At 41.7% G+C, this 15,052-nt stretch overlaps 1 protein-coding gene across 1 annotated transcript in view; it reads right to left on the reverse strand.

Annotated features, from left to right (window-relative positions):
• LOC103598447 (semaphorin-5A-like) overlaps positions 1 to 15,052 on the reverse strand; it is a gene marked incomplete at its 3' end in the record, with an annotated part of 69,342 nt that overhangs the window by 9,733 nt on the left and 44,557 nt on the right. Inside the window, exon 2 of the mRNA XM_008582437.1 lies at positions 10,613 to 10,712. Coding sequence (XP_008580659.1) covers positions 10,613 to 10,712 — 100 coding nt within the window. The remainder of the gene's footprint in view (positions 1 to 10,612; positions 10,713 to 15,052) is intronic.

The following is a 15,052-nucleotide window of genomic DNA, read 5'->3' on the forward strand; positions in this document are numbered from 1 at the left end:
GGCGCACTGTAGCAGTGCGCCACCGGGCCGGCCCTTCCCGACACTTTTTATCAGGCAGGTTAATGGTAAGCAAATGCTAGGAGCCTTTTCTTTTATTGTGTGGTCATAATCATTCTAAAAAATCTCTTTCACATATTTTTTTCACAGGTTTTGAGAGGTTCGTTAAATTTCAAAATTACAAAGTTGTTTCGAAGAGAATAGCACTTTCTGATGCAACCTAGTACAGTTACTATTTTTGAGGAAGGTAGAAAAAATTCTGACTGAGGAAGTAGCTAATAATATGACCAAATTAAATCCATTTGTTAGAATATTTAATAATGTTTTAGCAAAATAAAAAGAAATTCAGAAGCTGGTCTAAATGTGATCTAACTTGCCTCAGGGCTGGGGGTGGCAGGGTGGACAGAATACTGATACAGCTCTTGGTGGGCTGCTAGCACCTGGGAAGATGTGGAGGGAAAGGAGGCCCTTGGGCTGGGTCTGGGAGCAGTGGCAGGGAGAGGGACAGCGCAGGTGGCTGCAGCATGAAGGGAAGTCAGGAAGGGTGGCTTGAGGAACAGCTGGAGAAGTGTGAATGCCAGACTGGAAAGGGGGTGGCTCTGGAAAACCCAGCAAACTGCATCCTCTGCCTGACCACCACGGGGACTCTGGAGTACGCAAGGCGCCCTGGGGTTTCCCACCCAGAGAGAAGAAGCTGGGCTGGGCCTGCCCCATGTGAGTCAGTGTTTGGCTCCTGCCCCAGCCCAATTAGAGTGAGGGTGCACATGTCCTCCCAGGTGTCACTGGCTGAGGCTGCTCTCATCCACCAAAGCAGTCCCAGAGAAGCGCTGAGGGATGGGTGCACCTGCCCAGTCACAGGGTCTACAGAGCAGTGGCAGCAGCATCTGCACTGCAGGGTCACCCACAAGAAAAAGCAAGACATCTCAGGCTGGCTGTCCCTGTTCCTTAGTGCTGGTGAGCTATGGAGACCCAGGTCCAACCAGTTATATCTAATCTCATGGGGGACAGTGGTGGCAGCTAGAAGAGGTGCCCAGGCTGATCCTGGAACTGGAGGCAGGACCGTAGCTCTCCCCACCCGACACAGCCATGGCCCAGTCCTGAGGCCAGGCTGTCCACCCTGTGGTTAGCACCTGGAGGTCAGCCCAAGGCCAGGGGACACACATGGCTGGGTGAGCCTTTGCAGCTTGGGAGACTCTTTTTAAGCCAGTGGCTAGGCAGTGCGGACCATTTACTCCCACCTTCTCTTATCCCTCTCTCTCCCCCTCTAACTGCATGAAATGTTGACTGTGTACCCAGGATGGCCATGGAGGGGACAGAGTATGCTGCCTGGAGTGACTCTAGAACCGAAATAAAGACTGGGCAGGGAGAAAGGGCTTCCAGGGAGCCCTGCTTAGTCCCTCAAAAAAAAATAAAATAAAATATAGTGATCTATTTAAAAATGAGGGTATTTCACGAAGTTCATGGAAACATGGAAGTAAAAAATAATACAAGTCTTCCCATGACCTTTTTGAAGTATCCTCATATGTTCTTTGGGCTACGGAAATTTTTAAATAACTCTGATTTAATTTTTGTTGTAATTGTATGTGTCTAGTACTCACCCTCCCAGAATCATGTTAACTTATGCCATTACCTATCCAAAAAGGGTATATGAAGCCCGTTAAAAGTCTTGGTTATTAGAAATAAGTTTCAAAGAACACATCAAAACTGAGATCGAACCATTTTAACAGAACTCTGGCATGTTTAAACACCAAGATTAAAAGGCACAGAAACAGATGTACAGACTCTTATTATTTGGCAAATAGAATGAAATAACAAAGATGGATTTTTAATAGCACACAATAATTAAAAACAATGCTGTCAGCAAATCTCAGAGATATAAAATTAGAGAAATCTTTTCCCACAAGTATATTTAGGGCAAAAGTTATTAATCAATATTGTTAATAATTACACTGATAACTTCAATTTTATTAGGCATTAAATATTACTTGCAAATCTCCAAATGCTTTGAGGATTACAGATGATGACTTATTGCTCTAAATTTACCTTGTGACTTCTGCTTTTGTGGGTCCATTGGGTATTTGGTTTGTTTCTTTCTATTTCTCAGTTAATCGAGATAATTTCTCATTTCAAAAAATACCAACTTAATACTCCTATGATTCTTTTAACCTGTGATTCTCCAGGAATAATCACCCTTCAAATTATCTCCACATACAATTATTTTCCTGGGTAATTTTCAGAGTTAGTAAGATCTGAGATTTTTTTCTCATGCATATTAAATAATCAAAAAATTATAGCTCATTTTTCCATACGCTCAATCCCAGCTAATGCCATCATGACCACTCACACTCCAAAATCTTGCTGAAGTCACCTTTGACACACACCCTCAGCCATCCCATTCTGTTAGCTGTCAATCACTCCCAAACCCAGCTCTGAAGTAAGTCTGGAATCTGTCTTCTCATCTTCATTTCATTCTCATTATCAGTTTAAGTTCTCTCTACTCTTACCCACTCTTACGTGACCCACACCCCCAAATGCTGTCTCTGACTCCAAATTCTTCACACTCAAGCACATTCTGCTCACAATACAGTGGAAGTATCCCCTCAATGCACATCTGAGCATGTAAACACATAGTCTTAGAAATCTCCTAGGCTCCTCAATGGCCTTTAGCAGAGGTTCTCAAATTTGTCAAGCCAGCAGGTATTGGGAGCTTGATGAAACCCAAGATTCTGGCATTACTTCCAGAAAGTGTAGGTATGATGATCTGGACATCTGCAAGACCTCTGGGCTGACTCTCCTGACTGCCACATTTAGAGTCACTGGTTCAGAGGACCAAGTCCAAGCTCCTCCACAATCTGACCCCACCTAAGCCCACAGACGCATCTACAATTATGTCCTCTTCCAGTCACCAACAGGTCCACCAGGCTGAGCTCCTTTCAGCCTCATCAGGATTTCTGACTTTCTCCATGTGGCTCTTTCTTGCTTGCCAGATTCCTATGGCATCTCCCAGACCAACTGGAAGAGCATCTTTTCCGTGTACACTTTTCTGCCCCAAGCACCATCATGTCCACTTATTCTTAGTATTTTCAGAGCCTTTTACTCAGGTCTCCCTCAGAGACTTTAATTTCTTATGTCCCTGTCACCAACTAGGCCAGGAGTCAGCAAAGCTTCTGTAAAGGGCCAAAGAGCAGATATTTTGCCTTTGTGGTCACTGTCCCAACTAGTCAACTCTGCATTTATAGCTCAAATGCAGACACCGTGAAAATGAATGGGTATGGCCACGTTCCAATAAAACTTTATTTATAAAAACAGGCCAACTCTAGGGCTGTAGCTTGCCAACCCTTGCACTAGGCTATAAAGGTATAGAACATGTTTCATCTTTGTTTCCCCAATGCCTAAGACACTTCCTGGCATAAAGTAAGTTCAGTAAATATTTGATGAGCAAAGAGTCCTGAAAGAATAACTATATAAACTAAAAAATTCTGGTGGACCCCATGTGGGACTGGCTAGGGGAAAAGCTCTCAACACTCAAAATTTGTAGCACGCACATGCGCTCAAAGTAAAGATACTGATTAATTACTATCACAACCCTCTATTGGCTCAATCATGGAATTTGAAAAAAGGGGTGACTTTATTATATACGTTATATAGGTAAATAAATAACTATTCTACTAGGCTTATCTTGTCCCAGCTCCAGCACAAAAGAAAGTGGAAAGATTATATTTTTGCAATAGCAAAAGGAACACAGTGGTTAGAAATCTTTCCCAAAAGAGTGTCTGGAGGCCACCTGTTTGTTACAAACACCCACTCCTGGGCCTCCAGAATAAGCAGAACTGGGAGCAGCCAGCAGAGGCAAATTAATTGTGGTTGAATGTCCCAGATGATACCTAAGTGCACTGATGTTTGGCAAACATTGGCCAAAAAGGGACAAAGCCAGCAGACAGAGAAGGGACTTTTTAATGTAGATCAGGTTATTAATCGACTAGGCCAATAGAAGGAGAAAACAGTAAAGAGAATCTTCAGAGAAGACACACCTGTATGTCTAAAAGACACACCTACACTGAGAAGGAAAGGAACAGAGAAGAGAAAATATTTCATCCCTAAAAGGTGGGTTTTTTTGTTTTTTGGGTTTTTTTTATTCCTTTTTGAGACTGGCCGCACTGTGCTCAGCCAGTGAGCGCTGTGAGCGCAACGGGCATCCCCATATAGGATCCGAACCCGCGGCGGGAGCGCTGCTGCACTCCCAGCGCCGCACTCTCCCGAGTGCGCCATGGGCTCGGCCCCCTACAAGGTGGGTTTTAAAAAGTTTGAGGTGAGCTCAGGTAAAAAAAAGAAGAGCAGGAATAAAAACCACTGTTCCTCTTTCCAGCACCAACTGCTTTTCCTAAGTCCTAATTAAAGTAAATACAACATCAGCATCATCATTGCTTGGATTTCTTTGCACGATGAGGGTCTACTGATTTTTGGATTCACTCTTAAAAGCTCATTTCATCCCACTCAGCATGCGCTAACTTTAATTGTGTAAACCTGACTGAAATATATGCTTTGGAAAAGAGAAAGACGTGTGGCACCTGGAATTATACATTGCTTTCAACAGATTAATTCTAAGGTAAAACTTCAAACTAAAAATAGAAATTATAACCACCAAAAAAAGAGAGTGTGATATTGGACAGCTTTTAAAAAGTAAATTTTAGGGCCGGCCCGGTGGCGCACTGCTACAGTGCACCGCTTGGGAGCGCAGTGGCGCTCCCGCTGAGGGTTCGGATCCCACATACAGACCGGTTCCCACTCACTGGCTGAGTGAGGTGCGGGAGCAACACCGAGGGTTGAGATCCCGTTGCCGGTCCCGGTCCGGTCTTGTTAAAATAATTAATCGAGAGGCTGTTAGGCAGAAAAGGCTGCACTGCCTTGGGTTCTTATATAATCCAACCAAAACCCAATTGAATGTAAACAGTAAAAGGAAACTTAAGCCTAACCAATCAGAAACCACCAACTGACATCTAACTAGGAACTTTCCATTTAACCATTCAAATACATTTTCTTTGCCCTGCTTCCCTGGAAGAACAGTTTATGAAAGTTTCCACTCTCCACCTCGCCATCCCCAGTGGAGAGCTGAGCCTCCTGTGGTCTGGTGCTGCCTGACTCATGAATCACTGCATGCTCAAGCTCCTTAAAATTTTAATGTGCCTAAGTTTATCTTTTAACAGCTCTGAATGGTCATAGCGAATTCAGCCCCAACATAACAAAATCAAGTAATCTCTCCTTTTACCTTTAGTTTTGTAGAATCAAGCCATGGGCAAATAAATGGCTCAAAATAATTCACTAAAACATTTCAACCAGTCAGTTTGTGATAACTGTAAAGAAAACCAAGCTCTGCCTCGTTAGCACTTAGGTTTTAGTTATTTTTCTGTTTTTAATAAACATGCTGATCAGAAATCTATTTGTTGTACAGACAACATATACAGAAATATCTTCTTTCTAAAAATAGTTTACAGACTCATGGGAGTCAAGGGTTTCTGTACAAGGTGTGCGGCCATGGGCAGGGACTCACATCAGGTCAGGTGTGTGTGCAAAGCGTGCAGCTAAGGACTGGGATTCACATCAGATTGGGTGTGCAAGGCGTGAAGCTAAGGGCTGGGGCTCACATCAGGTCAGGTGGGTGCGTGAGGCATGCAGCTGAGGGCTGGGACTCACATCAGGTCACGTGTGTGTGCAAGAAGAACTCATGCATCCCTAGTGTCTCTTTCTTTGTTATCTTTATAATGTTCCCATTTTGTGATGTAATTTTGATGGAATTAAAATCAAACATTTCCAAGGACATAAATCATATTTGCCATCAACTATGATCATCGCCTGACCCAAGTATTGGGTATATGGGCCTCCATCTCACCACTTTACTCATGGCAGATGGCTGGGCCATGTGGACTCCCAGGTGCTCGTGTGTGAGCTAACAGGTGAAAGTGCTTATGAGAATACCACAGGTGGCAGGACTATGCCCTTCAATTTACATGCTTATATTACACTGAAGCTTGTTGGAGAAGAGTAAGGGAACCAGAAATCAAGTTCTGGGAAGAAAATAAATAAAAGACCAAGAAACAAAAATCCCTGAAGGAAAGTCACGTTTTAGAAACTGAGATATGTGTTAAAAGTTGTTTTCATTTAGAAAATTACATTTTGAAGAAAAGTACCTAAATAGCCAGAAAGAGTGCCCCAATATACACATTCTCCATGGATGGGTGGTGAAGACTAATGCTACAGATGCTTTGATGATAGACTCTTATTTCATTACTGCTGCATGGCTTTACATGTTACTAAAACATGGCTAATTTGTAAATGCACCTACACCAGTCAAGCAGTGGTTGTGCATGGACCAGGTCAGTTACCACTCAGAATAACATTTGAATTCAGCACAGAATGCATATCAGAGTGATTCAAGATGGAATCACCTGCCACCCTTAGAATGAACCCAGAACACTAAAGACAATCTAATTCATTTGGAAAATAAAAATGTAACCACTGTCTCTTACATCTGTTGCTACAATTCTATCTGCAGTGAAACTTACACTTGTATCAAGTTTGTGGAGTATTATTACTGTCATTACTTTTATAATTACCTATATAAAAAATTCTAGACCATAACATATTCGTTCATTTTGAAATTCTTCTTCTTTTTCATACCATAGAAACTGATTTTAGTAGGTTTTATGACAAAGAAGTATATGACGATTCAAAAAATATTATCTCAAGAGTAGAAATAAATAGAAATCAAACAATGCAGGGGGATAATGGAAAAGGTTAACTGTGATTATTGCTGAAATTGTTTTTTCTTCGTGATTTACTGCATTTTGCACATTTTCTGAAATGAAGATGCCTAAGTTTTGTCATTGAAAACACAGACGTCATTAATTTTTAAAGAGGCTGGAGTAAGACAAGATATGAATGTCAATACATTTAAAATAACACAAAAGATAATGTGCACCTTGGAAATGGTAGATGTATGGATCCTTTCAGAAATTGCATGAATTCAGATCCAAGTACCTTCTGGTGCTACAGAACCACAGATCGCCTAAAGAGAGGCTTTTCTTTTGCAGCACAATGAACTTCCTTTATCAAAGAGTACAAAGAATCTTTAACTGAATTCAATTTCAGAAACATAAAGTATCACTGGTATAAAGTGAAATCATCCAATAAACGGCTTCACAATGCCTAGCTCTACCTAGGAAAAAATAAAAAGAGTATCACCCTATTTTTCCATAGCTCATATTTTTAAACCATTACTGATTTCTGAAATATACACCTGTTATCTAAACTTCTCTTGCGAGGTCAAGCCTTCCCAAACAGGAACCTGAGGGCTGGGTTATTTTTAAAGTTTTATAACTGGCTCACACTCCCTCTCAAACTTTCTGAGCCTAATCCTACCAAATTTCCTAGATTGAAATTCCTGTTCTGCAAATGCAAATGTACATGAACGCCACGGAGACCCTGAGAGCCTCCCTAACACTGCATACTTCCTGGGTACCTGTTAACGTGACACTCACTTGTCATGGATTATTTCAATTAATCCTCACAACAGCTGAAAGGGGTAAAAAATACTACATAGACTTTAAAGATGAGAAAATTAGACTCTGAAACTGGCTCAGGGTCACTCAGCTAAGCAGACCTAGTCCACCCCTTTTTTTTTCTGTCATTTATCTATCAAGTGTCTACAATGTATCAAATACTGTTCTAAAATAGAAAAATATAGCCCATGTACCTAGGGTCATTAGATGTTTGGGACATACTTATGATAAAAAAAAATTATATTGTTTATCTAAAATTCAAATTTAACTGAGTGTCCTGGATTTTATTTGCTAAGTCTGACAATCCACATGTTCCTGGCTACCACACCATACTGCATGCTAGCTTGACTCAGAGGCTGGTCCAATCCCTCCCAGCATGTCTGGGCTGGGACTGAGGTCAGATGAGATGGATGGAGACCTCCAGAAACACTGGGATGGAGACCACCAGAGATGCTGGGAAGGAGACTTCCGGAAACACTGTTATGGAGACTGACAAAGATGGTGGGATGGAGACCTCAAGGGACCCTGGGACAGAGGCCACCAGAGATGCTGAAATGGAGACCTCCAGGGACCCTGGGATGGAGACCTGAAGGGATATCATAGGATGAAGACCTGAACGGACACTCTGGGAGGGAGACCTCCAGAAATACTGTAATAGAGACCCTCGGGGATGCCAGGATGGAGACCTCCAGGAACAAGTGCCCCTTGGCAACATTTCCCAGCTGCTGTCTCCGGCCAGGACAGGAACATAAGGCATCTCTTCACGATCCTCACTTTGCTCTGGGTTTCTTGCATCCCTTGAGAGAATCTGGTGTACCTAACCAAAAGGTAACCACCTGCAGAGCATGAGGTGCTAGCCTGTTCACACAACAATGAAGACCTCCAGAGATGATGGACAGTCTTTTGATTCATGCTCCTGGAAAAACCTTTTCCAAAATTCCGTAGAGATGAATGAGAGATGTGAGACCCAGCAACACATCTGCACCTGCCCCTCCCCCCCTTGGCTCAGGGTGAAAGCTCCTTTCCCTAAGAGGGAGCTTTGCTGCACAGAGCCTGCCACTCCTCAAGCCCTTGCCCAGATGTTGGGTATCTAAAACAAGTCTGCTACAATCTAAACCCCTTTCCCCTAAATGTCCACCCAGGTGCAGAGGGACACATGTATAAATCGAATCCTGGAAATAACTATTTAATAAACAGATATCTTTAAGCTTCTATGAGGAAGAAGAAACTGTGCTACATTCTACAGAAATAAGAAAAAGACAGGCACCTCCCCTACCACCTGGTAAGTCACTGTCTGGTAAGGGGGTGACATCTGTCAAGAAATAATGCAGTCCCCTACAACAAGTGCAGTGAGGAGAGCAGGTGCCAGGTGTGCTAACGGGACCACACAGGGCAGGGAAGGTGGCAGCTCAGGATCAACGGAGCATCCTTGAGCTACGTCCTTACTATGAGTAGGAGTTCATCGAGCAGAAAATGTGGGATGGGGTGGATGGGAGCCAGTATTCCAGAAAAAGAGAAAAAGCTTACAAAATCCCAGAGGCAAGAGAGAGCATATTCTATCATTGTGGGCAACATAAATAATTATGTGTGTTATGGACTCTGAGAATGACAGAAAGGTGAGTCTGTGAGGGATGGGGGACCACAAGGCAGAGGGGCCACTGGGCCACACGAGAGATCCTGAATTTACCCAGTAGGGGCTATTGAGGGCAGGCAATTTAAAAAGGTGAAGACAGCCGTGGTAGGCAGAGGAAGGAGACTATCTGGAGGCCAGGACACCAGTTTAACCCCTGTAATCCACAGCCCACACTCTGAGTGTGGGAGTCTGACACCAGCCAGCACCGAAACGCCCCAGTATTCCCAATGACCTAAAGTACAGAAAAGTGCACCAAGTGACCATCCACACCTGCTGACTCCTCCCAAACATCCAAGGAAGAGCAGGTGACTCGTTTGGTGGCATGAACTATGCCAAATCGGTCTATTCCTTTAAAGTTATAACCATACATCATAACATCTTCAAGTTCTGGGGGAGGCACTAGGGCTCCTTAAGATCTGAGAGCAAAAGCAATGATTCTAGAAACCGTTCAACGTTCATCTGGAGTACCCAGAGCAAAAGCTCGATGTAGCTTCACTCAGGTCTGTGTGGGAACCACACAACCTCTAGAGCTACAAAAGGTGTGTTTTATAATCTGGTAACTTTGACTGGAAAAGATATGGGTGCTCCACCTCGCAACATGCCCTCCTTAGAAGCCAGAAGGATCCCAATCTACAAATGGCCTCTTTCTTCAAGTTCAACGTCAACTTTCCTAAGAGATGGAAATAACATATTTTATTTGTATATATATATATATCATCCTCAAAGTACACTGACAGGACAGGTCATTTGAAGGCAGGAGCTTTGCATGTTTTCTAAGGAAATGTAAGAAATATGAGGGATATGACTCAAAATCTGCTCTGTGTTCAAGCGGCTTCATCATCACACTGGCATGCAGGTGTTGACCTGGATGGAGAAACACGCGCACCTTCAAGAGACAGAGATGAGAATGCTAACTTCTTTGAACTCTCAACTTGCTGGTATGTGGCCTAATCAAGATTACAGTGAAAGTTAATGATGGGCCTTGAAATGCACATCAAGATCTCTTGATCTCTAGAATTCATGGTTTCTGGAGTTAAACTGCCTGGGTGTGAAACCGGGTCCATCTTTAACAGACATATGCCCCTGAACAATGTGTTATCCACTTTCTGCCTAAGTTTTCTCATCTCCAAAATAGACATGTTGACAGTACGTACCTCTGAGGTTGGATTGGAGGATTAAATGAGTTAATTCATGGGAGAACCTCCGTAGCACCCAGTGAGGGCCCAATCAACACTTGCTAGAAAGACAGGCAGTCATCCTATTATGGGTAGTAAACCTTAGAAGGATATTCATACTACATTTCATCCTTAGAAGAAATAATATTATTCAGAACCCTTCAACTTTGGCAGAAAAGCCCACACGTAACCGCACAGATATAAAATGAATTTAGAAAATATCTGTAGTGGCAAAACATAATATCTCTCACCTTGCTCCTACAATAAGTTCTTTCTGTCCTGGGTCAAATGTTAACTGCGAGAAATCCACAGCATTCTTCGCTCTGAACTCCCGTAACCAGGGGCCAATTTCTAAATAGGAAAAAAAATAAATAAATAAATAGACAAAAATGAATGATTTTTCCTCCAGGGACCACAAAGAGTGCACATCAGGTAGCAAACATAACATTTCAGAGAGGATTTGGAGGTCCCCGATGCAATCACTCAGGATGCCACATAATCCACACTGAGCATGTGTAAAACACAGAGGGCAGCAACCCAGTAAAGAGCTAGTGAGGCACCAGGGCTGGGCTGTGATTTACAAGCCAGATGTGCATTTTCCTTTTGGCTCTGGGCTGGACAGAAAATAACACAGCATTCACATGATTCATAAGAGGCATGCTGAATGCAAACAGGACCATTTCCTGTGCAACTTGACTGGAAAGAGCTGAAGACTTTGGAAAAATCACAAAAGCCCTCCTCAGGAGCAAGGACAAAGCCCAGGAGCACCATTTGCCGTCTTTCAAATTAGACATTCCACTTCCCTGTCCTTCGGGTTCTATTTTGTCCTCCTGATTAGACGTGTTAAACACATTCAGTCCTTTCTAGATAAGAAATCCACAGTTACCTCTAGGCCTCATTTGCATTTTTCTTCTAAAGGAAATCAGGAAACAGCCACTCTACAGAGACAGGATTTTACAAGCACTGTTAACTCCGATTAGACGGCCTCCAGCCCAGAGTTGGATTGTTCTCAAGTGACAGTATTTGAGGAGGGGTCCGAGGCTGTTTCATGAGCCACTTTCGCAACTTTCATTAGCTCATTTCTAGCACCAAAAAAATATTTAGTGCGTTGCCTGCCAGTTGTGGGGTAACTTATTGTTATCCTTGACAATTAACTGTGTCATTTGATTGTCTTTTTTTCTTGGACTTAGTATTTTGAATGCTATCACAATGATTAAGCAGGCACATGACAACTGTCAAATCAATAAAGTTATTGGTTTGAGGATAAAATGTGAGGCACGAGAGACAATCTCTTTCAACAAACACTTCAGCTAAAAACAGATCTAATAAGGAAACATGCCCATGTCCTGTAGAAACAGCTTTGTTCATATGAATGAGATGGATTCATTTTAAAGAATAGCTCTGTATAATAAATGTGTCTTTGCTCTACTATCAGTTGTTGGGGAAAAAATGGTTATCAAAGATATTTTCTGCTTAAGCAAAACCAGAGCTGAGCTAGAGAGAGAGACCTGTATTTGGTTTTTAATTTTTTAATGTATCTATCTTAATTTTTTTTAGTATTTTATATAAATTTCTTCATTATATAGGCAAGTCAATTAAGATATTTATAGCAAAATATGTACGAGGCACTGGAGCTATAAAAAGTTATTAATAAACAAACTTTCTAGGAGTTTATAATTCAGTTAGGGAAACAGCACCAATACCTTCTTTAAACACAGTATAAATACAAGGTGTTTATAGGTGTTTGTAGAGTTATAGGAATAATTCATGCATAGAAAGGACAGATGATGAGGAGCTTGGGTAAAAGAGAAGGCGAGATTTGACCAGAGACTTACAGGATACATGTCCTTAAGGGACAAAGCCAAGAGAGCAGCCTGGGGACCACAGTGACTCCTCTGGCCATAAGTGGAATAACGCACGTTCACTGCATCAATTTCTCCCTTCCTGCTAGGACAGAAGCCTAAGGCTCCCGTGACTGTGTTGCCCACTGCGGTAACACAGAGCACAGCACCTTTATGATAAATGTGTGATATGAAAAGAGTAAGAATGAGTTAGTGAATTCAAGAGAGGGGGAATTAAAAAGAAAGGGAAGGAGAAAAAAAGTAACAGCAACTTAAGAACTACTAGGAAAAAAAACTGAAAGGTGTATTTAAACATAAACTGTAAAAAAATTCACTTATGGATTAAAAAGTTAGGACTCGATCTCATATGTGATAGCAACACTTGGAAACATTTTCCAGCAAGAACTTGACTTCATTGATATTTGCTTCATAGGAATATGAGGCAAGAATACTTGATTTTCTTTTTTAAAAAAAGCTAAAAACCATAGAATGTAGATGGTGGCTATGAAAATGGAAAAGGAAGATGTGATGGGCCGGATCATTGATTGGAGATAAAGTCAAGAGGAACAAGTTAAAGAGAATAAAGCATTTACAGACTAAATGAAGAGGAGGACCGTGATGGCTATGACACAGAGGTCAGGGGGAAAGTGTGCAACTATGAGAATGTTACCCATGAAAAATTTCCAATGGCAAGCAGGCCCCAGAGCCATTGTAAGCATCAAAAGACCTATAAGTGTCCATAAAGATGTTCTAAGTCAAGAGCTTCACTATTCAGATGGGAAACCCATGGCCAGGAAGCCCTGCCAGGACGCCTGAGTGTACATCTAGACTCCGTTCACCACGACGCACAGCCCCAGAGTGGGCTCACTTGGAATGTGGTAGGAAAGAATGGAGGTCCAAGGGTTGACCATCTGGTAGTGGAGTGGGAAGATGAGCCACATAAGGGGAGAGAAGACTGTAAAAAGTTATCAAAAGAAAATCAGCTCGCTCACTTCCCATGTATTCATCTTTCCTTTTAGTTAGAAGACTTGGAAAAGAGTGACCAACAGGTACCAGGATGAAGAGACAAATTTCAGGTTTGGGTTCCTATACTGAACAACAGGTAGGCAGTAATGGTACTTCCTCAAATACCCTCAAATAATAAGAGCCTTGCACAGAGGTAAGAATGAGTTAACAGTGTATAGTTCTGTCAATATTGTTTGATTTTCCTTATTTATGAGCTTCCCCAATAAAATCATATATTTTTATGGTTAACATTAGATCGAAGCTGGGCAATCTGCATATTCTCTTCTTTTTCATTTTTCCACAGCATTCCTCCAGAAGGTCGGCCTGTTTCAACTTTGCATATTACATGGCCTTCTATCTTCCTGTATAGCATGAGGGCTTTGGGAGAAAATTTCTGCACCAACCCATCTCTCTCACTGAAAATATGCCTGCATCAATACCTACCCTCCTGACTTTCAGTGTACGTCACAGTAGTGGCACTCTGTCCTCTTTTCAAAGACCAGTCCCTTCAATTTTGCTTCAATCCTATCTCTTCTATCTTCTTAATCACTTTCCTAAATTACCTCTTTTTTTCCTCTAATATCTCCAGTTTACCAAGTCCCTTCCCCTCTGCCTATACATATATGTATATCCCCCCATTTTTAAGAACATTTTTAAAATATATTTTTATTGCATGCATTTGTTATTACAGTTTCAACACTCAAGCAAAATGCACACTAAAGTCCCAAGTATAGTATGTCAGAAAAAGGTAACAGGCTCGGTTTCACATATAAGTTTTACCAAATCCTTAAGAAACACATAACTCCAACTTCACAAAAGTTATTTCAGACATAGAGGTAAAACTTCCTAACTCAGTTTGAGGCTATTACGATCTTGATCATCTTGCTCCCAAGGCTGGAGAAAGACATTATGAGAATGGAAACTCACAGGCTAACCTCACTTAAGAACATGGCTGAAAACATTCCTAAAGAAATGCATGTGCTAACAAATCTCTCTCACACCTGCCCCGCCACACAGTTTCATATGGGACAGGGCTTATCACAGAAAACACAAGGATGGTTCAACAAGCTTAACGTTAGAAGCCACATCAGTACAATTCACAGTCACAAGAACAAATTTCAATTGTGGCATTAAGAAACTGTTGACACTGCTTTCTCAGGAATCAGAAAGTGAAGAGTTAGGGAAACAGAAGAGCTAGGAAAGTTCAGGGTCAAGTAAGGAAGGGAAGGAAGGAGTCTACACAGGGACAGTTGGTGGCAAATAAACTGGCCAGATGCCAAAGAAAGTCAGGGAGGGTTGAGGAGAGCAGGAGAGGACCCACAGCACGTGGCAAGCTGAGGTGACAGAGGCACTTTTCTATCACATTAATATGCTCATTACCTCTCTCCACCTCTCCCTTTCCTCTGATGTTGCTGAAACAACCATATGACAAAATGGAATTTAAATACGGCAACCAACGTGACCACTGTTTGGAAGTTAATAACATAAAACCTATAAATTCCAATTGAACACTTTGTAGATAATCTATAATAATTGATGTTAACCACCCTAGATAAGTCAATCTTAACACAAACATGATTGTTGAAATATGGTCTTCACAATGATTTCCTGTTGCAAAATGAGGTGCATTGATTCATATTTGCCTTTTCTTACTACTACATAAGCTCCCAAGTGATTTTGTCAATATTTTTATCAAAAGGGTAAGGAATCCAGCTTCGACAAATAATTACTTTTACGAACATGGGTTAATATTAATAGGTTGAGTGCAAAGTCATTGGCAAATATAAACTAGAGACTGGCTAAACAGATTCAAGTTAGTGACCCCTCTGAAATTTAAAAAAAAAA

This window comes from Galeopterus variegatus, unplaced genomic scaffold (genome assembly GCF_000696425.1).
Source record: "Galeopterus variegatus unplaced genomic scaffold, G_variegatus-3.0.2 Scaffold2612, whole genome shotgun sequence".
Classification (NCBI taxonomy): Eukaryota; Metazoa; Chordata; class Mammalia; order Dermoptera; family Cynocephalidae; genus Galeopterus; species Galeopterus variegatus.